Source organism: Vanessa atalanta, chromosome 22 (assembly GCF_905147765.1).
Source record: "Vanessa atalanta chromosome 22, ilVanAtal1.2, whole genome shotgun sequence".
Taxonomy (NCBI): Eukaryota; Metazoa; Arthropoda; class Insecta; order Lepidoptera; family Nymphalidae; genus Vanessa; species Vanessa atalanta.
Window position 1 is genome coordinate 2630463 of NC_061892.1, and position 25004 is coordinate 2655466.

Here is a 25004-nt window from a genome sequence, read left to right on the forward strand (position 1 = left end):
CGGGGCGATGTTATCTGCGTATGTTGACGCGCGAAGGTGCGAAAAGGCACGAGCGTTAAGCGACGCAAAGGGACACAAATTACATGTTTAGGAAGCAAAATCGGTTTGTTGTATTTGCCGCGAAATAATGGTCATATTTTTTTATAAATGCCATTAAGTTATTAAATTAATAAAAGTTTTTACATTCTCATGACTTCCTACGTTTTCTTTATTTATTATAAGTATTTAAAGTTTTTTGTTTTTTAATAATTTAGATAACATTTTTTTTAATTATGTTTTAATTTATTTTTATATCGTTATTATTATATCGTATTTTTATATTATCGTTATTATTATATTAGTTATTTTTATATCGTATAAATAAATAAATAATAATAGACCTACACATTACTTCTCTCCAGCAATGTTGAGATGATAATATAAAATATATATATGAACGCAGCTCAGTGACCACAAATGCCCGTAGCTTGAAGACTGTGGCGCGCTAAAGCTGCTTCGCCCGTCGCAACGCCCGCGCCGCAGTTCCTGCCACCTGCTCCCATAGCCGGTATATAATATGATAACTAGCTTATATTGTAAAAATATCACAGTATTTCTTTTTTCTTTTTGAGTATCAAGGATCAAATGGCTAATTAGAATTAATAGAATACTTGTTATATACCATTGTGGAAACTGGATTCATTAGAATGATAGTAAACTGTACGAAAACTATTCTAATCATAGGCATATAGAGCCAACGAAAACTATTATTCTTCAAGAAAATGTCATAATATAAAAGCTAATATGATATTTTATTTCTCACATTATTTCAAATATATGAGTTAAATAATACTTATCTAATAACTCGCTTATAACGAACTGAGGTTATCGTCAATTTAGAAATAATTTATAAATTGACATGATACAACAACCAAAATTAATTAGTATTAGTAATTACTACTACGTAATATAAAGACTTTTGGTTCAAAATATATACTTTTATGCGTATTTTTCTGAAGCTATATAATATATTACCTATTACCTTTTGCTTCCGTAAGTATCCGATCGGGTCTGTTCTTTACAGGCAAATAGCAACTGACAAATGACAATTATAATTTGACAATATTGTCATTATCACGCTTTTTGCCGACAATAATTATTCTTATTCATTTAAAAGTAGGAAATATTTAAAAACTAAAATATAATAACTGAATTATTAAGAATTATAAGAATACTATGTAAAGAAATTGTTTTGGCAATAGTTTATTTATTTGGAAGAATAGGTTATGTTTCTAAAGTATTAAAATAATCGAAAATGTTTTTAAGAAAATTTGCGAGATGCAATGCTTATAGATTATTAGTATCGGAACACAGCTGTTACAAGCTCCAGCACTTTAAATCTCTATGCGGTTTGTATATTACAGTATATAAAAAAAAAGTAGTGTGGTAAAGACAAATTCGATTCTGCCAAAGCGAACATCAAAACCCGTATAATATACATATTTGTATAATGTATATAAATATTGTTATACTTAATGACAGGTTGATTTTATCTTTATATATTTATTTAACTTATATAATACAGGTATAGTCATAAAAGACCATGAATGCTATGTATAATTTAACTAATAATTATTTTAATTTTTTCAGGAACAAATAATAAATTACTCAATGAATATTTTAGTAATTTAAATAGAAATGCTGAGTTACCTGCATCATATTCTGTTAGACATTATTCAAAGAAATTAATAGAAGACATCTTTAAAGATTCAAATAAAGAAATAGGTATTTTTTTTATTTTCTAATATGATAAACTATTATTGTTACCAAAAATATTGAAGATCAATCTGGCAGCCAGCTTTGTAGGAATTTTTCCTGGCAAGGATAATCTATCCCTAGAACAAGAATTGTCTTTCAAAATTTTACACACATAGGTCAATCTTGTCTTCCAATCAACTGGCCTCTTTTATTTTAAAAATAAAGGTAATCAAATATACCATCTTATGTTTAGTGGTCACCATATATATTAGTCCTGTAAGGGTTAACTACTCTATCCACTGTAAATATGCCTGATGAAATCTAAGATCCTATATGCTTAATCAACATTTCCTCTCAATGCACATTACATTGCAATTTATTTTTATGTAAATGATAACTTGCTATAATTAGTAAGTATTATTTAAAATTTAAAATGAATATATTATTGTACTAAACTGTGCTTAGTTTTCAAGAATAAGAATGTTGCCAACTTTATACATTTAAAATTTACTCACATATACAACCTCAATATAATTGCCAACTGTGATCTCTAAACTTGTCTAAAATTGTTATATAGGACAAGATTTTCTATATATATCCTTTCTTGATTTACAAAATCTTAGCCATCAATATTCGTAATTTCTTTTGTAACTAATAGTAGAGTAGTGTATGCATATACATAAAAAACTAGGTGTAATATAAATTAGTCTTAAATATAGAAGATCAAAGCACAAAATACGCTCAACTGTGACTTATTCAAATCTTGCTAAATTATAAATATACTACAATGATTATTAAACTTCTACTGTTATATTGTTTTCAAAACTTAATTGCTATTTTATTTACAATCGACCCAATCACATAGGATTGATGTCTCTGTCTCTGATGTCACATTTGTGAAATTATTTGTGCACTGTCAACACAGCTAGAAGCCATTATAATAAGAATTCAATTTAATGTTCTACAATGAGGTTTAATTTCAAACCTAATTGCTACTAAGTAAGGCTTAAAATTAGTTGACAACTATAATGCTAAATTCATATTTTTCTGTTTACAGAGCTGAGTAAAATCAATGAAATATTTAAACAGCCACGGGTAACACTCAACGAATTGCTATCAAAAACTCCACAAAAGATATTCGACATACATTATAAGCAACCAGTAGTCGCTCCGAAGGGTGGAAAGAAAAAGAATATTCAGAGTGATTGGACTTGTACATACAGTTTTATATGGCCAGAGAAAATGAAATTTGAAAGGTTTGTTTAAAATTAATCTTATGTTCGGTTCTCACTTATATAATTGCCATTTCAGGTATATTTTTTTAGTACTTATTTTATTAATCAAATAGAATATAAACTCGCTATTTCGATTTTTTAATGCTCACAATCCAATTCCAAAGATAACAAAAGAAGGACAGATTATTTAAATAAATATTAAAAAATAATAATTCGAATTTAGAATTCTAAATAGATTGATAGATATCTTCAAACTAGTTATAAACAATTGTATGTCTCAACTTAGTATCAGTTTAATTAATATGTTTGTATTTTTTAGTACTGCTATATCAAAGAGGAAAGCAGCTGAAAAGGCTGCAACACAAGCGGTGCATTGGCTGTATAAAAACAAACGAATTGACGACAGAGGATGTCCCATTTATGATAAAACTGTGATAAAAGAAATACAAAGCACATTGAACAAAGATTTACATATAACTATAAGTGATAATTCTATAGAAAGAATTAACAAGATATGGAATGATTATGAAACTGAAATAAGTAAGAATTTGCAATGTTATACTGTCTAATTTATACGACAATGTTTTGTAATGTATCTAAAAATAGTTGTCGCTTGCGTCTTCGCTCGCGTGTTTATGTTTTTATTTAGGTGTGAATCATTAAAAGTAGCCTATGTCCTTCCTTAGAGTTCAAGCTTGCTTTATATCAAATTTCATTATGTTCAGTACAGTGGTTTAGCAATGAAAGCGCAGACAGACAGAGGGATAGAGCTAATTTTGCATTCATAATATTAGTATAGGTTAGTGTCACAAAGCACGGAAATGGAACGAATTTCTCTAACGTTTACTGAAATGTTTTGTATTCCAGAAAGTATATATGAAGCGACATTCAATGAAGCACAACGAAAATTATTAAATATGGCATCTGTTTTCAAGAAAGATTCAACAATAGATGATCAAGGTGAATATAACGTTGAAATATTTACTATTTGCGGAGATATATTAAGTATAAAAACAAGAGCTCCACAAGTGCACCATACTGATTTTTTACCTACTTTGACTGCATTGGTCTAGTGTAGTCCCGTCTTAATCAAGGGTGCAGGGGATCGCGCTTTAGGCGGCGCCTCGATGATGGTCAAGACTTGAACTAATAAAATATATTTGAGGGGTCAAAACATCACTGGAACACTGCTTACACCCGGGTGCTTATAATGTTTAAGATGGGGTCTAATTTCTAGCTTATAAGGCTATAGACTCGGGTCTAGTATGTAGCTTATAGGGCTGTAGACTCGGGTCTAGTATCTAGCTTATAGAGCTATCGAGCAATGTCAACATTGGATACATCGTTAACGTGATCTGGATAGTAGCGCGTACTAATAAATATGCAGTCACAAATATAAAAGCCGTGCCTCCTGTGTCCTGTGCCTGTGTTTTAACAAAGCTATTGTTAAAAAAAAAAACGTTAAAAAATGTATACCCCAAAAATAGCCGAAGTTTCCCTAAGTATTGTGTTACTTAATATTTCATTAAAATATAATTTAATTTAAATTACGTAGAATTGATTCCATATTTGAAAATAGTATTTTTTTACAGATTGTTCGGAAGAAATAATGGAAAATGAAGACGATAAATTCGACAGTCTAACGGGTATACAATCAGTATATTCTTTATTCAAGTAGGGTAAAATTGAACCACCATTGGTCGATCGAAACTGATGACGTAACAAGCGACCAATAGACATTCAGTATTTAGACAGATTGATAAGTCAGATTTTGCGCATCCTTTTTGTATTGGTCGTTAGTTAAACAGAAATAAGAGGAGTGCCAATAGAATAGTCATTACAAAAAGTGTATTACTTTTAAAAGTCTAATAAACTGATGGACAGATTTCGATGACTAAATAAATAAATTTAATATTATTTTTAATACGATTACATATTTATTCCAACCATAAGAGGAGAGAAGCCGAATAAAAAACATTTGACAGCAAATTGACGCGATATCATTGGTCGAGAGCTTGATTAATCCGTCTCTATCGATTTGCGAAAAAAATTGCGTTCTGAACGTCGACGAAACTTTTATCGGAATTTTTCAAGTAAAATTAAAGTGGAAATAAGTTATGTGTAATAGTGTTGTGTTATAAATAAATATATATTAATCATAAACTGTAAGTAGTGCATAAAATAGCTGAGTCCAATCATCTCCAAACATTCTTCAAAAAAAGAGAAGAGGCTTTAGCTCAATGAGACATTTACAAACTGTAACTTTACTTTATGCAATATATGTCACAGATTTAAAACCCCCGATCCATCCGGTATTCGGCAAGCAAATAGAGTATATACAGTCAGCGATGGAGAGACGCGAGCGAACACTCAAACAGACATTCATAAATTACGATGAGAAATTAACGCAACTACCGATAGATGCATACGCGTAAGTACATTTTTTTACGATTTCACTTGTTAAATTGACTTTAAATAAATAAAAACAAGTAAAGGTTAATTTGGTATACTTTACAATTAAAATAGTATATACATATATGTATGTATTGCCTGTGTCGTTGGTCTAGTGGCTAGATATACCCATAACAAGACCGCCCCCCCCCTCCCTTGGAGTCCGAGTACCTAACTAAAGGTTTCCACTGTGTGAAAAAAAAAACTAGATATAAAGCCGCAGATACTAAGTTCCTAGGTTCAAAACCCCAGGTCGGGTCGATAAAAAAGGTTTTGCCATTGAAATATTCTCAGTAACAGCCCGTAGTGTGGAAGTAGGAATTGTGTACACTCCCGTGCCTCGGTGCGCACGTAAAGCTTTAGTCTTGTGTTAATGACTGAACTCTTTCCGGTCGTGTAAAATAATATGTCCTGCATATTTATAGCACTGTCTGTTATTTAAAGATACATAACATTCAGCGAAAGGTACTTTGTCAAACCGGGTGTCCTACGATATCTTATTTTTATAGTACAAAGTTCATAAGTGTCACACATGAAAGGCCTTTTTAAGAAACGTTTTAACATGATTAAAAGAAAAATAAGTACCCATTACTTATTCATCATCAGTATCCTCCTGCCCTTATTCCAATTTTTACTTGGGGTCGGCGTAGCATGTCTTCTTCTTCCATACTTCTCTGTCGGACGTTTCACAAGTAACTTTCTTTCTAACTATATCATCTTTCACACAATCCATCCATCGTTTCTTGGTCATCCCCTACCTCTATATCCATCCACGTTCATGCCCAAGACACTCCTCACAACATGGTCCTCATTCCTCCGCAAAACGTGCCCATACCATGATTATTCCATTTACAAATTAGTAATTAGAATAAAAATGTATTCATACATTCCATGGTGATCGAAGGCCAAAATTCGAAATGGACATACGTACTTCGTTTGAATATAAATTATTAATCTCTAAGGGAACAACGAATGTATTTAAAGTAAATTAAAAAAGTACCATTCATTAGTGTTAATATAACCTTATAACTTCTTGGTAGGGCTCTGTGCAAGCCCGTCTGGGTAGGTACCATCCATTCATCAGATATTCCACCGCCAAACAGGAATATTTACACTCCATCCTAACTATAATAGGAAAAAAGCCGAACAAACAACACTTAACTTAACACACCGTAAGTTGAGGCGATATCATTGGTCGAGAGCTTGATTAATCTATGATATTTACTATGGTCTTGCAAGTAAAATTAAAGTGGAAGGAAGTAGTTCAGTGCAGTGTTGTATTATAAATAAAGATATATTTATCATAAACTCTTTATAGCGTAGTTTTAGTAGACTATATATATATATATTTTAGAAATTGTCATATGTGTAAGAAATAACTAAAATATTTATCAAAAGGCTAGTGACGATAGTCGATATTAAAAGTAGAAAGCTATAAACGTGCTCTTCATGAAAGATATATATATAAATATTAATATAAATATATAATTATATGTTCCTACGAATTTACGAAAATTACCGCACCGTTTATTTGAAACTAGACTTATGGCCTGGCTATAAGCAAATTATTTGTACATGTTAGTTGATATCTACCAAAAGGGCCCCAAATTCATGGGTGCCCAAGGGTCCCAGCATAGCTTGAGACGGCTCCGATAGTGTTTCGGTTTGAATGAGTAACGCACAGGGGACAACGTATTAGCTCTCGAATTTGGTTGTGTATTGGTCTTACCATCAGGTAGCCCCTTTGCCCGTCTACCCAGCTACTACCTAAAAAAATATAAAGATAAATTTATCTGAAAAAAGTGAAAAATGTGTTAATTTTTATAATTTTGTAATTTTTGTCTATTATAACAATTTAAACTGATATGTTAAGAATTGAATTGAATGCCTATTGATACTAAGATTAAATTAATTAATTATAAAATAAATTAATTTAAAAAAAAAAGATGAACATACTAAGGATTTATATTATAATTCATTTTAGTTATCTGTGTCGCTTATGAAGGATTGCCTTTGAAACGTCGATATGTTTTTTTGCACAAACATGTCAAAACAAAGTTACCAGTCTTGCGAACGATGTATAGGGGTCAACACAATCGGTTGATGTACACAATAAGGTCACCCCGAGGTCGCTCGAGGCGGCCAAGGTCGATATTGTAGGTCGAGTCCAGTAACGAGGACGGGAATACGGTATACAAGGTTACAGTGACCTTTATAAGTGTTACGTATTGACCTGAATATTGTTATCTATGTCACTATAAAATTAACTAGATCAGATAAACTACTTTCACACTTGCGATTATAGAATTTCCTTACATTATTTCGAAAACCAAACCTTAAAATTAACGATTTTAATATTAAATAGTTAAATATTCTCTTATTAAGAGACCCTCTTGAGAATCGAGATCAAAATCTGTTTACAAAATAATATATATTTTTGGAAGATGTTTCTACAAATTTAAAGTGAACGCATTCGTCACAAACTTTCCTCTCATACAAATTTTACTTTCATCGCTCAATGAAATTTCGATTTAAAACCATTCTAGATTATCTTCGAGTTTCTAGTAACGAAAGTGAGAGTTAATCGTAACGTGTTTCACTTTCTATGACGTTGGCTGCCGTGACGTCGAACGAATAAACTTGACGTCATCCGACGCGAAACGCGTACGCTTTCGCAGTGAAATCGCGACTCGCTTAGACGGTACGGATTCCATACCGACTACGTTCTCAAGGGCAATACTGTTCCGTATTACGGAAGTCGGAATGCACGTATCTTCATTTACTTATTTTAAGACTCTAGTTCAAAAATAAACAGGATTTGAGTGATTTTACATTTGGAATTTAACCTTATACTTTTTTTTTTATATATATTGTTATTTGTGTTGTAAGTTTAATTATTGATTGGCACTTTATTATGGTCTATATGGTGCTTATACTTTATCCACACTAGAAAATTGCCTGTAAAAATGAAACAAAAATCAATTTATACTTTATTCAAGTAGTCTTTTACAAGCACTTTTGAAACGTCATAAATGATGAAGTTTAATCAACAATGGGAAGCATCCCCACTGATTATTCAAAAATAGAATTTTAAATAAATCATTAATAATATTTACATGTTCATTGAATTACATAAATAAACCTTTATATTACAAAATCAAAATATACTTTGTTCAAGTAGGCATTTACAAGCATTTTTGAATCGTCATTTAACTAACTATTTAAAGTAAAGATACCACCGGTGCGGAATGTAGATTCTACAGAGAAGAACCGGCAAGAAAATCAGTAGTTACTCTTTTTCAACATCTAAAAATACAGTCATGTTAATTAAATACAATTATATATCTATGTTATGTCTCCTGCCTGGAAGTCAATAGAAATAGTAAACTTAAATTATTACGTACTACGTTGTGATTAACTAACTGAATATCCCAACTGGGCTAAAGCTGAAGTTTAATGAATATTCATAAATATTTAATATTGTTATCAATTAAAGTAATTCGCATTATAATCATTAAAAAAGTACATTTAAAAAAATAATTTTATCTCATTTTCCACAAATAGGTACATTTGGTGCCATAGCGTTTTTTATTTACTACAGATAAAAAAATGGTTTATACCTCAAGAGAATATTTCCTGAAGTTATTAAATTAAATGTTTATTTTTTTATATAAGCTGTATGGACTCTGCTTAATATTACTACAAAGAGATCTTTATGGTTTTAATCAAAACACGTGTTTATTACGGGCCCGGTTCTTCCCGGTTTCATTAAATGTTGCCATGTAATGATTAATAGAATCACAATATAGTATTGTAATGGTTTTGTCACGCGTTTTCCCTATAGGAAGAGGAAAAATATTTTAATTCTATGGATCTACTTGTATGACCTAAAAAAAAATTATATTTATTTTTAATTGCTTATCTAGATGCAAAACATGTTTATTAAGTGTCGCTTGTTGCCATGACTTAAAAATGAAAATATTTCTAAGAAAAATATCAGCTAGACTTTTTTCTCTAAACGAACCATGCTTTTTAAAATACAATAACAGCTTTTTTTTTTTTATTATATATTTAACTTAATTTTTGTTGAATTTAGGAACACCTGTACATATTATCCTAAATTATTTTCGTAAATACTAATATACTTATCAAAGAGTTACGATTAATTCTGTGGTCTGGTACTTAAATGTACATTTTTAAGTAAAATGTAAATCACAGTTTGCCATTTTCCAAAACATTTAAAACGCAATACATTTGTTAATATTAAAACGGCATAAGCTTAAAAAGGCTTATGTTGTATAAAGCAAGCAATGTCGGTTCATTGTTCCTATTCTGATGACCAAAGGCGAGAGTTGTAATGATATAAGCCTTTTTAACGCCAAGCCTCAGAATGGCATAATTAGTATGCTTTATTTTATATCAGAAGTTATATCGTGTACAAGTATGATATATCTGAACTCATTCTACAAAAAACAAGATTGGATAAATCCTTTGCTGTTGAAACACTTGGACCTTGGAGTAGTAGTGCAAAAAGCTTTATTAAAAGTATAACACCTTGCCTTATTCAGGGCCGGATCTACCATATGGCTTTTTGGGCTTCAGTCCAGGGCCCCGTGGATTCAAGGGGGCCCCAGCTAAGTCAAGTCAAAGTCAAAAATAGACTGATCATAAAACCATAACTTTATTAAACTAAACAGATCGTATGGTTTGCAGTCCTGCGAGTCCTGCAGTTAATCAAACCTATTTAATTCAAGTCTATGTTCAGATATCTCTTAGGTGGGTACCAAAAGTAGTGTTAGCCCAGGGCCTCCTAAACCTACGGTCTGGCCCTGGCCTTATTGCCTCTACTGGTGACAGGAGGGGTGGTTAGTTTTTTGTCCAGAAGATCGGAATTGCGATTCAACGAGGAAATCTTGCTAGCATTCTTGCCAACATTCCACGCGGTTATGATTATATAGTTAAGGTCTTAATGTTAATAATTCTTATGTAAATAAAAACTATTGAAAGACTAAAATTATATACTTAATATTAATCTTTAAAAAAATTACAGTTCACTATAACAGGTAAAAAATTACTATAATATATTTTTAATAAATATTATAATTTGGAATATATAATTAATTAATATAAACTTTGAGGTCCGGTTTCCGAAAGGTCAAATAATTTAATTACAAGTCGATCATCTAAAACCACAGGAAACTTTGTTCAAGACACTTAATATAATTTTTCGAGAAATAGTTATTAATTATTTATATGTTTATAAATAATTAGGCAACAAGGCTTTATTATTTTATTTCTGTGTTCATTAGGATTTTACGGACAAGTCTTTAATTTAATTTTAAACGATGTTATAGACAGCAGATGATTTTTATAAAGGTACATAAATATTCGCTTTGTTATTATAGAGGTAACTAAACAGATAGTAGAGGTAAATATACAAAATTTTAATACAACGTACCGTCTAGAAGTAAAATTAATTAATTTGCAAAAATAATTCGAAGAAATGACAATCATATCTTGTGACTGTTATTTCTCACAGCCACCCATTCCCACAGCATGGCGAAGATCCTTAATGAGAAGACGTGAAGCCAATTTTCTACCGATAGTTGAATGTTGTTAAGATGTAATTTATATAAAATATATCAAAATGTCATAAATTTCAGAGAAGAAATATCATCAACGATAGAAAAGTCCCGTGTAACAGTGATCGTTGGGGCCGCGGGATGCGGGAAGTCGACTCGTGCGCCCGCAGCGATTCTACGTCACTGCGGCGTCGATACTGCCGCTATCGTATCGGAACCGCGTCGTGTTGCTGCTATTGGTTTAGCCCAGAGGGTTGCCGATGAACTTGGAGAACAAGTGAGATCTTGTATTCGTAGATTAATTGTAACAGCCTTACTGTTTTTTTAAAGGTAACGATTCGAAAATTCTTATAGAATAATCCTCATAAAATATATTTTTAAATTTAAAATTTAAATCTGTACATAGTATAAAACAAAGTCATTTGCCGCTGTCTGTATAGTTAGATCATTTAATACGCAACTGATTTTATTGCGGTTTCCATCAATAAACGGAGTGAATCAAGAGGAAGTTTTATATGTATAATACATACGTTACATTGTATAGTAGAGAAAAGCCAAGAATTTTGATTTCCCTAGCCGGAAAAACGCGCGGCAAATCGCTTTAGAACTTTTATGTACATATATTTAGTTCAATCGTTTTATTTCATTTTGGCAATACAAGTAAATAAATAATTTGTTTTGTTTATGCGTCCCAGGTCGGTGAATCCATCGGGTACCAAGTGCGACTCCATTCCAAGTTACCGAGGCCTCCGGGTGGGGCGATACTTTATTGTACGTCTGGAGTCTTATTACGGAGGTTACAACTAAATCCAGGTAGGCGTGAATGTTGTCAGCATAATAAAAGCAGTTTATCATTTATTTTTCAAAAGAAAAATGACTTCGGCTTGGGTTGAGAAACACAATTGTTTTTTTTCTCTTTGGAAAATTAGATATCCAATTTATGGGCTTACTTATGGTAAAGGATCACCATCTCCTAATATGACCACTGTAGGGAGTTATACGCCAATTCATAGATGAGATGCTGGTATCTCGAAATTCAATGTTGCTTAAACCTTTAAAGACGTATTACTTTGAATGTTACCCACATCAGATATTAATTTTAAATGCTTAGTGACAAGTTGATGGTGTAACTTTTCAATAAATAAATCTAAGATGTAATTAATAGTCCAGGAGTTACTATTAACTCGGTCACTATTTAAACCAGAAGACAACAACTAACTATATAAGCAGTGCGGTATATCGTTAAAAAGTGTAAAAGACACTACTATTATTTTTAACTTTGCCTATTAAAAAAAATAATGCTCATATCGAAAATAAATAAGCCCTATTACCCAATACAAGATTTGATATATTTTTTTTTAATTCAAAGAAGGATAGTTTTTATTTGTTGTTTTAAAAGTACATACTGAGTTTCTTCCTGGTTCTTCTCGGCAGCTTTACATTTAATACAAAATTGTTATATGATGTTTCAAAAGTGCTTTTATGGCGCCCACTTGATTAAAGAATATTTTGGTTTGATTGTTTGATGGTCCCTCTCAGCTGGGCCGCCAAAGGTCCTATCACCGGGAAAATGTCACGCTGACTGTACTTCTCGCTATATTGCAGGTCTAGAAGGATGCTCACACGTCTTCATCGACGAAGCCCATGAGAGAGATGTGAATACAGACGTTACTCTTCTACTGTTGAAGCGAGCGTTGAAAATTAATCCAAAATTGAAGATTATTGTCATGAGCGCTACTTTGGACACTGCTGTTTTCACTAAGTATATATATATATTTCTTGATTTGTTGCTCTTTGATATTTATATGTTATTTTTGGTATAAGCATAAAAGTAAAGTAACTGTGAATATACCACTGCTGGGTTAAGGCCAAGGAGGCTAAGTCCTCCTCTTCGTTTGACGAGCTTTTACCACAGCTGCAATGCTTTCCTCGCTATGATTTCCTTCACAAGCGACCACGACATTAATTATTATAAATACGGATTAAGCATATGAAAATGCTGTAGGTTTTACGCGGGCTAGAACCCGCAATAAAATACGTGTTCTAACCACTGGGCCTATTCAGCTCTTGTTGATAAAAGTGTATATTAGTAAAAGAAATAACGGCATTTGTTGATTGTACAAGTTTTTAGCTTATTTTACTTAAATGCTTCAATTATTGAAGCTAAAAATATTGTTAAATCTATTTAATATAGTATTTAGAATTGTTTAATACCATAATATAAGATTTTCCTATAATTATTCACCTATGAACGAAACGTTTATTTTGGATTTTGACTTCGTTCATTCGCAGCGAATATATTCGATGAATGATTCGACTGAATGTCATTGAACGTTACTATATTTATGATGTACGGTATATCGTTAAAAAAAAACCTTAATAATTTACGGTATTCAAATGTATATAAGAATTTTCTTTTATACATTTACGTTCAAAGGCAACTGACAAAAAGTTAATTTTATTTATAGGATTCAAAAGTGCTCGTAAGACTCTACTTGAATATGTATTTTTATTTTTTATTTTTATTTATCATTGATTTATTTAAAGTTGTGTTTTTCTTGTATAATTCTAGTTATTTCAACGATTGTCCTATTATAGAAGTGCCAGGGAAAACGTATCCAGTGGAAATATCGAACTTGGAAGATATACAAAAGAAATTTAATTTAAATCTCTCCTGGACCCAGGAGAATTGTACGAAACCCGATGGAAAACCGCAAATCGATTGTGTAGAGGTGAACGAAAATTTAAACTTATTACGATGCTTGCAAAATATTTCTTAACATTTATGTCAGGCTGTTAAATTTCAGATACAAGGGATATAACATCTTAGTTCTCAAGGTTTTTAATTAATTAATTTAATGATTTGCTTCCTTTATATAATTCAATATTATCGACAGCTTCGTGTATATTTAAAATTTTAATCATGCACTGTTGTTGGCAATATATAGTGTATGTATTATATATTGAAAGGATATAATTATTGTGTTTACTTATGTATAATTTTTATAATAGCAATAGTATCTTCATTTGTATTTAAATTTTAAAAGAAATTTAAAAAAACAAATAATAAAAATAAAATTAGTAGGTATATACTACTTTTGTTGGTATATATATATATATATAATAAATTTTGTAAATAAATTTTTTATCATCTCGTCCCCGATAATGTTTTGATTTAAAAATTGAGTGAGTCGGTCAGTTTACTGAGTCTATAAGACATTGGGTGCCAAATTTTAGATTACTATGTTGGTCTTGGTCAATAATTCTGTATTGCCAATGAATCATTCGCTAGCCTATCTATACTCTGTGGGTCTGTATGTATGTATTTCTCAGTTACTTTTTCAAGGCCAAACCACTGAACCAACCAAAGAAGAACTTAGACTAGTTTATTTGCCTAACACGTGACGACCCTAAAACGCGAGTGAAGCCGCAAGCGACGTCTAGTATCTTAATAAATTGAATATTTAATTTTACAGATAGTCGATGTAATTAATGCGGTTGATAAAACTCAGTCAGAAGGTGCTATTCTAGTATTTCTACCTGGATGGGCGGAAATAAAACAGACGAAACAATTGTTAGATAATTTATATAGGAACTCCCCGTTACACATGGTGTTGCCAGTGCATTCTAGGTGAGTTAATCATTTATAGTGTTACAAACGAACTCTTTATACTAGCGGCAAGATACGATGGCCGTTTTGACACATTTAAAAAGTGATGTGAAATGTAAATTTATTATCGATATAATATATTCAAATCTTTTTTTTTTTGCAAGTAATTTAATTCAAGTTTTTGTTGCAAGTAGTATCTGATTAAAAAGGTTTAATAAAAACAATATAAAATAATAAATTTATGAATAATTTTTAATATATTCGAACGAAATCAATTTAAATCAAAAATTGGAATTAGAATGAATAACTTTATAAACACATTATATACAAGAAACAACATCAACAACATCAACAAACCAAAAACACTAGTGGCTATATTTAATCGGAGTCGTCCATACTGCTGCTTTCACTCTCACTGCTATCGTCACTCACATTAATTATAAGATCATTTTCTAAAATATTATCTATTTTCACATTTATTTTATAATCGTCCTTTATTAATTTAATAGTTAAAAGTTATCTTCGCGGTACCCTAATATTTGTAGTTTAGAAATCACATTCGATAAATTTTATGACTAACTGCACGTCACTATTGACAATAAAGAACAACAATTTGCTCCTTTGATGTAATTATTTATTAAATACGAAACTTCATGAGCGGGCAAACGTCAAAACGGCCATCATAGCGTGCCGCTACTATAGGTAATTTTAAGTTTACTAGTCGGATGACAGACTTTTTAATTTCATAATTATATGTAATTTTTACATGTTATATTTCTATTCTTCGAGTACATCGTTGCGTTATAATATGAATTCCTATTAAATAATTCAAGTTTTATTATATTTTTTGTTGTTTAAGGAAAAATTTTTTTGACATTGTAAAATTTTAGGGTTCAACTTTGAATTTCATTGCGCCTTATCATTTGCGCTTTTGAGTGGCACGTATCTGATGCAAATTTATTTTACTTCTGTTTGTCTATCATCTCAAATTTAGGCATTTGAGGATTATACGATTAATCTTATATTTCTAGCGTATAATTAGTATTATTAACATTATTATTCGTATTTAATAACTGAATTAAAAAAAAAAGAGTTTATTAATTTAATTGTCATTTTGTGCTATCTACCTTAGAAATCTGTTATAATTGCCGTTGTACGATATTTTTTTACTTACTGAGAAGAAAAAAAAAATCTATGAGTATTATTTTTTTTGCAAACCATACTTTACTTATTCCCTAAGTAAATTTTTTCTCACCCTACAACAGATTATCGACATCGGACCAAACGAAAATGTTCGCGAAACCATCCCCCGGTGTTCGTAAAATCGTACTGGCGACGAATATTGCTGAAACGTCAATCACTATACCGGACGTCGTCCACGTCATAGACAGCGGCGCTCATAAGGAGAACCGAATCAAGGAAGGCACAGGTACTGTTAAAAAGAAAATTTTGTATATATATTTTTTTTATTTAGTATATAATATATTTAGGATGCCGAAGCAGAGTTTGTTACAAAAAATCAATATTCTCACACTTTATTAAGCATTGAATAATAATTCAAAAATACAAACTTAGGGTCTCATTTAATGATAAAACTTTAATATCAAAATAAAACATTAATCACTTATGTAAACAAAGAATTCAAGCTAATTACGGTTCTGTAAGAATTATACCAACCCAAGTTAAAATTGTAACCACTCAAAAAGTCCAAAGCTACCGTTCTGTAACAAACCAACGAGCGGAATGTCCGTTAGCCTATTCTTGTGTCTGTGTCGTTTTACTGGCCTTTACAGCGTCACCGGGCTTGGGGGCGAGCACTAGACTCAGTCTTAAAGTATTAGTCCTCTCAGGGTGTCTCCTATCAAATCGCACCTAGGCTCAGAACGTAGTCGGTGAGGTGGGGAGCGCTTCTGCTGGTAGCACTGTTTATTTGACGTTTAAATCTGGGACTTCATTTCCGCCGCTGTAGATGTGTAGTGTGGAGGGTTTACGCTACGAAGGGAGCGTTTGCGATAGTGATACCATCGTCTTCGTCGTGAAGTATATATATTTTATATAGTAACAATACAAAATTGTCAGTGTGTGTGCGTGTGTGCGCAGGCGCGGCGAGCCTGGAGGCGGTGTGGGTGTCGCGCGCGGGCGCGGCGCAGCGCGCGGGCCGCGCGGGCCGCGTGCGCGCGGGTGAGATGCCTTACTTGTTTTATATGCTCTCGTTCGTTCACTCATCGTGAGGCTGCGTGCGAGTCCGCCCGGGCAGGTACCGCCCACTCGTAAGATATTCGACCGCCGAGCAGCAGTATCCAGTATTGTTGGGTTCCGGTGTGAGGGGCTAGTGAGCCGCTGTAATTGTAGGCAAAAAGACATAATATCTCAGTTCCCAATGTTGTTGGTTAAAATTTCATACAGTGCCTCAATATCTATGGACGATGGTGGTACCACTCACCACCGGTTGGCCCATGTGGCAGTCTCCTACTTCTCCCAAATTAAGTAGGCAACTAAGTTAGAGAGAAGATTAAAATAAATAAATAACGATTTTTTAACTTGAAAACATTATCAATTGATTGTGTTATCGTAAACAGGACATTGCTACAGAATGTACACGAAGGACAAGGAAGAAGAACTCATTCCGCACACGACTCCTGAGATTCTAAGGTTATTATGTTTTCACTTCTCAATCAATTATGATGAAAACAATCATTCCCCCTTTTAAGTGCATATGTTACCGGGTACCGATAGATGGCGCTGATTAAATATTTTACACTTTTGAATCGCGCAGGCTAAAAACTCTTCAAAGATCTATAAGTAAAATTTAAGTTTAATTAACTACGGAAAGCATCTCCACTAATTATTAATTTTATTACCTAATATTAATAAACCTTTATACTTAAAGTGGTCAAAGTCACAAAGATTGCGCGTATATTATATCTTTATTAATATAATTTTTCCGTGTGTTCGTGACACTTAATTCCTAAAACTAATCTTTGACGATTTTTTTACGTATATTTGAGGAACCGATAGATGGCGCTAGTACAGAAGTCAGTATTTTGTTACTTATTTCCCCATACGAAATCGGAACATGTAGCTAGTTAATAATATATGGTTTAAAAAATAATTCTAGAAATTTCCATCTCCAGGATACCGTTAGAACAAACAGTACTGGATTGTAAATCTTACGCCCAAGACGATAAAGTTGAGAATTTCCTGTCTCAACTGCCGGAGCCGCCGAGCAAGCAAGCTATACAGTTCGCCGTCAACGATCTCATAGAACTTGGTAATTATATATCCTGTATTTTGTAATCATTTTTACGTTTTTTTTCTAACTGTACACAAGGAATTCAGATACTCTATTCTAGTGTATCTGGATATCTCTTTTTCATTTACTTGGTGGTAGGGCTTTGGCTGTGGGTGGTGGTGACCACTTACCATTAGGTGGCCCATATGCTCGTCCGCCTACCGATATCATAAAAAAAAAAACATTACGCACTACAAACAGATTTTGATTAATATATCTTTATTTATAATACGATACTATACCACTTAACTTTACTTTTAATTTTACTTCCAAAGTTCTGGACAAAACGCCATTCTTCCACGAATCTAGTGTTAACATCATAGATTATAAATGAATGTACATATTTAGATACAATTAGTTGCTGTTTGCTGCTTCGCTCGCGGTTTTGGTTAAAGTTAGGGTCGTCCAATGTTAAAAAGTAGCATACTGCCTTGGGATTTAAAAACGCTTCATTGTGAAGTTTACTTAAATAAAATACATTTGATTTGATTTGGGATTTAAGCTTGCCTGGTACCAAATTTCATCAAACTCGATTCAGTGATTTGGCCGTTCATGATATTAGTTTAGATAATACCGCCATATTGAAATTATATCGTTAAAAAAATATTTGCCATTGTTTTCAGGTGCATTAACAGAATCGGAACAGATGACGCGCTTAGGCGTCCTGTTATCCAGCATGACGGTGCACCCGCGCCTCGGCCGCTGCGTGCTCAACGGCGCCATCGTCGGCGGAGTCGTTCCCGCCGCCAATATAGCGACGCATTGCTCCGATAACGTCGATCTGTTTAGAAATTCGCCGGAGAGACGAGAAGGTATGACGAAAGTATGTTTAAAGATTTAAATTTGGAAGCAAAAATAGAGGATGTAGTATACTATGTTCTAGAATCCTCTACATCCGCTAACAATTTGTAATATAATGACTGAGCCGCTAGACACAGAGTAATTACAGGCACGAGGAACATATATGTATAGGACACTAAAGTCCTTGTCGATGCCATTTATATTTATATTATTACGAATTATAAACATAAATTCTGCTTACGCACATGACAACGCAGTTGTGCTTGCCTGGATCTGAATCCGATAACTACGGAACCATATGTTTCATTGACTTTTCTTTTCATTGACTTTTCATGCACATCTCGATTATTTCAAGTTGGCGTTCAATTAGAAACATCTAATTGAAAACGTCAGTGTGTCTAATCTTTGTTAAATGTATATTAATTTACCAACATAAGCGGAGATGTTATTATGACGTCACATTATAAAGACCCTATTCCCCATTTCTTTGCTTCAAAAATGCCAAAGATAAAAAATTTAAAAAGTAACTCTCATGTGAATTTATCTCGTGTTTTAGAGATACGCAATATTAAACGCACATTTAGTCAGACGTCGGATCACGCAGCAGTGCACTGGATACAAGATGAATTCGAGCAGATGTCGGAGGAGAAAGATTGGGAGGCTGTGGATCGTTGGTGTGAGAAATATGGACTGCGGAAGGACAGACTTAATTACGTTAAATGTGAGTGAATATATATTTTCCAAGTCAGTCTAGATACCACCTGTTTCTCTCTTGACAGATAGCAATGGTGAGTGAGCCAGTGTAAATAAGCATAATTGGCCCTCTAGGAATAATTGGGCCAAATTTTCGCTCCAGTATTACGAAAACATATATGTATAAAGATTTGTCGTTTTACTGATATAGGTACCATTAAAGAAGACCGTGTGTCTGATAAGAAAATATGAACATTTATACGAGACAAAAATCTACAATTAATATTACTTGTGGGTCGTAAAATTTCGGTCTTAAAAGTTAAGTTAATAAATGGCGTAAATAGTCTAGCCGGGCGCTCAAGCTTGGTTGACTAGGCCTTTCGTAAAATAAATGTTAGATGATCGTTACCTAGCTAGGTATCCTAAAATAATAATAGGGAATATTAAACGCGCGAATCTTCGTATAACACCATAACCTAAAGGTTATTTAAATTAGATAAAGAAGAAATTTATTTAATCAAGTCTTACTATTATTGAAGAATGCGGAATAATTAAAATATGCCACAGAGTAGATAATTTATCCATTTACTTGTTACAAAGTACCAATAAACCAAATACAATGAAATCTTGTATCTCTTCCAGCGATATCAAACCTTCACTTAGAACATTTATTCAAAACTGGAATAGTCGAGCGAACGATGGAGGTCTCGGAGCTAAATCGTTTTTCCGATATAGACGAACTCACATCCGCCATTTTGCTATCCGGTTCGAACTCCCTATTGGTTACAAGGAAACACGTCAAAACGAAGGGGAAGTTGATGACCGGTGTCGGTGTTTTTACAAGGTATGATTTGTTTATACATCTAAATTCACATTGCTGAAAAGAGACAGACAGAGAAAATCAACTACCAGAAAGAGAAAACAATAGTGCGTTGAATATTAATGATGAAAAAAGGTTTTAATCTATGTTCTATAAATAGTATAAAACTAAGTAGCTTTCTGATGATGTCTGTATCTCTGCTTTTTTTTCTATTTAAAAAAAGGTTGTAAAATAAACGTACCTTAATATTTTTAAAGCACTTATCATATTCTTTGTTATTAAATGGATTTGCTGGATTTTCGCTAGTTTAATAATAATCAATACGGACAGATTTTGATAAAGGTTTTGATACTGATTACGTTTATTAAAAAAAAATCGTAATCAACCCGAAAAAAATTGGTTCTGCTGTATTAATTACATATTTAACTATTATGTATTTAACTAACACGACTGTATTTTTAAATGTTAAAAAGAGCAACTTATGAGTTTCTTGCCGGTTCTTCTCGGTAGAATCTACATTCCGAACCGGTGGTAGCTTTATTTTAAATAGTTTATCAAATGACGATTCAAAAGTGCTTCTAAAAGTCTACTTGAATAAAGTATATTTTGATTTGATTTGATAACGTTATTAAAAATTTGACTTAAAAGATATTTTGGATATAACTGTAAAAAAATATATACATAGATTAACTCAATATTGTGTCGAAAGTAATCTCAAAAAATTACTTTAGTGTACATTATTAAATTATATACATATAAGGAGCCTTTTTATTTATTTTGATCTCAAAGCAATACTGGTTAATAAAACCGATTCTATTGACCGGAATTTTGATCAGTACGTTCTTACGCCATTGCTGATCTTGACACGTTAAACGGCGAAGTAACGTGCTTAAAATTTTTTACTATATATTTTATTAAGTACACTTAACTACATGAAGAAAAAAATACATATACAATCAATATCAATATATGTATTGTGATTTATGAATATATTTTAATTTTGATAAAAGCACTTTTTGCACAAATTACAGTATTGAATAAAAATGAACGCTATTATTCATTTTGATTGAAAATATATTTTATATCAAAATCTCATATTAAAATAATGGATGTAATAATATACTCAGTGGCGTAGCTATCGTAGGGCCAGGTGGTGCAGTGCACCAGGGCCCCGGAGCTCAGGGGGCCCTCTAACCTTAGCTTTGAATAGAGATGACATGTAGATTTAGCCTACTAATGTTCGTCTCAATGTATCCTGTATCCTATTTTTATTCCTATCTATAATTTTGAAGCGCAATATAAGTTAAAGAGGGAGTGAGGGCCCGTTTCTTTTTCTATGCACCGGGTCCCTTGTCCACCTAGCTACGCAAAAGAATGTTTATTTTAGCCGTACCATGTTGGGACGGAGAACTATTACCTACAATTAACTGTTTCTCTCTATTTACAGTAAAGGCGAAAGGGCTCACATAGGCAGCGAAAGTGTTAACTACGGTATAAAAAAGAGCAAACTCAATACCCAACTTCTAACCTACTTTGGTGGTTACCATTCAATAGAAAGACGTGCTTTAGTCGTTTATAGAACGTCTTTGATATCACCTCATGCGGTCTTGCTGTTTTCTACGGGTGATATAAAGCAGGAAATTTTGGTATGTTGATGACCTAAATCAGTAATTATAAATAATAGGTCAATAGTTTTTCGACTGGCAACACTGTTTAAATTACTTTAAACTCTAGTATTGGACTAGGAGTTAGTAACGGAAAATTCCCCGTCATTGGCACAAATATGGTGACTTCATGGTTCGTTATTAATTATTAATAATAATTACGTTATAAATAGAGCGAAAATTATGGTAATAGGGCATAAAAAATTGTATAGTCATATTTAACAAATGATTTGAACTTGAAATGAGTTTGATTTTGTTCTTTTGTTGTGCAATAATCTATCTATATCTATAAATAATTTAAGATTTTAATATGTGTTTTTTTTATTATATCGGTAGGCGGACGAGCAAATGGGCCACCTGATGGTAAGTGGTCACCACCGCCCTTAGACAATAGCGTTGTAAGAAATATTAACCAATCCTTACATCACCAATGCACCACCAACCTTGGGGAACTAAGATGTTACGTCCCTTGTGCCTGCTACACTGGCTCACTCACTTCAAACCAGAACACAACAATACTGAGTACCGCTGTTTGGCGGTAGAATATCTGATGAGTGGGTGCTACCTACCCAGACGGGCTTGCACAAAACCACCAAGAAAATGTGAATGTCAATTTTTTGAATATATTTTTTTTCAAACGTAGTAGTTTTAAATGAAAAGGTGACTCTACAAGCCTATCTTCTATAATTACCATAATAATAATTAAATTACAGTCAACGCCCACTTCAGATAAATTAACTAGCTATTATTACGCACAATCTCGCGGCCTTGAAACTATAATGCGACTAGAATTCCTTTGAAATTAAAATAGTTTAAATTAATCAGTATTTTTTTTATTACAGGAAGGAAGCGATGGTGAAACAACTGAGTTATATCACACGAAACACAAGCTCGCAGTTCAAATGCCTACTGGGTTTGTTATCTGTGTATATTATGAAAGGCTTAAAGAGCGATGTATTTAGTTAGTTGTTTTTTTTTTAACAGGAGCTTGGTGCTTATCATGTTAATGATATCGGGTTCAATCCCGCTTGCACCATATAACTTCACAAAGCTTAAAGCCTTCTCAAAAAAAAATCAACAAAAAACTGCCTGTAAGTGTCCCCCACTCATGAGCCAAAGCCTCCTCTCCCATTGAAGAAAATGTTTGGAGCTTATTACACCACGCATCTCTAATGCGTGTTGGTGGATACACATGTGGCAGAATTTTATTGAAATTATACACATGCAGGTTTCCTCGCGACAATTTCGTTCACCACCGAGCACGAGATGAATTATAAACACAAATTAAGCGCATGAAAATTCAGTGGTACTTGCCTGAGTTTGAACCCGCTATAATGAGTTAAGATTCACGCGTCCTAGTCACTGGTCTGACTTAAGCCTAGCTGTGGGAAATTATGGATTTGTATTTATAATTTATCGTTTTATTTTACAGTCAAGCAGAGTTAATACTGAAAGCAAGGGAAATGTTGCGAACCACACTCCAATACTACATAGAGAGGGACGTCAGGAACATTGAATTTGACGATATTACTCTCACGTCTAGATTCAAGACTAGACTCGTCAAAACATTGGGCAGAATACTAGTTGAAGCTGACAAGGAGCACGTACAAACGTCCGATGATATTAGATAAACCAAATATTTAAAAAATAAAGTTGTTTTCTTTTTCAATCCCTAGCCAGTAACATTTCGAAGCAGTCAATTTACTAGATTAGATTCTAATTTTGGAATTACATCCAATGTTTATACCGCTAGTTCGATTTTTTTGGCAATAAGCGTGTTATGCATTTGAAGGACACTTTGGCCCATAGACAATAACGGTCCAAGAGGTTAAAACTATTTACAGCGTCAATAGACATAAACACTTACATTTATACATTGTACAGCTCAATACATTTGAATTTCAGCAATAGTATCCCTTTGAACATTAAAGAGAAAAAAATATTATAATAAGAGTTATTTATTTGGAGCAAACAATTACTGGTATCTATGGTAATAAAATGATGTTCCACTGGCTGATTTCGGTCATTATCAAACGACTTAGCAGGCTAAGATTGTATTTGTGCAGTTTGAGTGAGCTCAAACTCAAGTGTATTTTTAAAACCCCATGAGAGGTTATGGGAATATCCGATCAGAGAAAATTCAGGTATAAGGTAAACTATGTTATTTTCGAGAAACAAAACTAAAACTTACATGTCGGTAGGACTTTGTGCAATACAGTAACAGCCTGTAAATTTGCCATTACTGGGCTAAGGCCTCCTCTCTCTTCGAGGAGGTTTGGAGCATATTCCATTACGCTGCTCCAATACCGGTTGTTGGATACACATGTGGCAGAATTTCGTTGAAAGTAAACCCATGCAGGTTTCCTCACGATGTTTTCCTTGACCGCCTGCCTGCCTGGGTTTGAACACGAATCATCGGTTAAGACGCGTCCTAACTTCTAACCACTGGGCCATCTCGGCTCAGATTACTTAGTGCAATGCCATCGAGTTATCATTTATTCTACCCCCATCAACAATATTTAGTATTCTTTTGTTCCGGTTTGAGGGACGAGTCAGCCAGTATTACTATAGGCACAAGGTAAAGGCGCATTGGCGATGTAAGAAATGGTTAATATTTTTACCAGTGCCTAGAGCGGCGATGAAGTCATGCCATCAATTGGCCCATTTGCCAGTATTCTTACCTATTTTAAATAAACCTTATAGTTAAAACAAGAGTCGCAACCATGACGAAGATCAGAATCGACCCTGACGTACATTTTTAATACGATCGAGCAATATCCATACCTACTTATTTATTAAAAAACAAGTCTAAGAAGTAAGAGATTATGACTAAAAAAAATCGATTTTTTTATAAGTGGTTACTTATCTGTACTCAGTATGTCTGTTTGTAAGTCTGTTGCTCTTTCAAGGCCAAATGATTAAACCGAATTTGATGATATTGGTATGAAGCAAGCTTGAGCTCCAAGGCCACCTTTTCATGCCTGACAACCAATCCCTAAAACGCGGGCTATAAATAATAATTAATAACAATTGAATTAAAAAAAAAACCAACATTCCGCGAACTATGCGATAAGTTAAGTGAGAATTACAATTTCCTTCTTTTGTTTTAATAATATATC

General features: G+C 32.9%; 1 protein-coding gene across 1 annotated transcript; it reads left to right on the forward strand.

The window, feature by feature from the left end:
- The first annotated feature begins 1188 nt into the window (after positions 1-1188).
- Positions 1189-23517, forward strand: LOC125072816 (ATP-dependent RNA helicase DHX30-like). Its single transcript, XM_047683515.1, has 22 exons — positions 1189-1388; positions 1630-1764; positions 2795-2993; positions 3292-3512; positions 3840-3932; positions 4565-4618; positions 5262-5403; positions 11087-11282; positions 11701-11818; positions 12611-12767; positions 13578-13737; positions 14482-14636; positions 15881-16044; positions 16716-16796; positions 17195-17267; positions 17750-17886; positions 18531-18719; positions 19265-19429; positions 20044-20245; positions 21669-21867; positions 22728-22798; positions 23318-23517. Exons 1-22 carry the CDS (start codon positions 1295-1297, stop codon positions 23514-23516), a joined length of 3204 nt encoding a protein of 1067 aa, XP_047539471.1. The 5' UTR covers positions 1189-1294; the 3' UTR covers position 23517.
- The last annotated feature ends 1487 nt before the right edge of the window (positions 23518-25004 follow it).

Coding starts and splice junctions, on each gene's coding strand:
- LOC125072816 (XM_047683515.1), top strand. CDS start 1,295: ATGTTTTTAAGAAAATTTGCGAGATGCAATGCTTATAGATTATTAGTA. Junction 14,637..15,880: donor GTGTTGCCAGTGCATTCTAG/GTGAGTTAATCA, acceptor ACCCTACAACAG/ATTATCGACATCGGACCAAA. Junction 21,868..22,727: donor ATATAAAGCAGGAAATTTTG/GTATGTTGATGA, acceptor TTTTTATTACAG/GAAGGAAGCGATGGTGAAAC.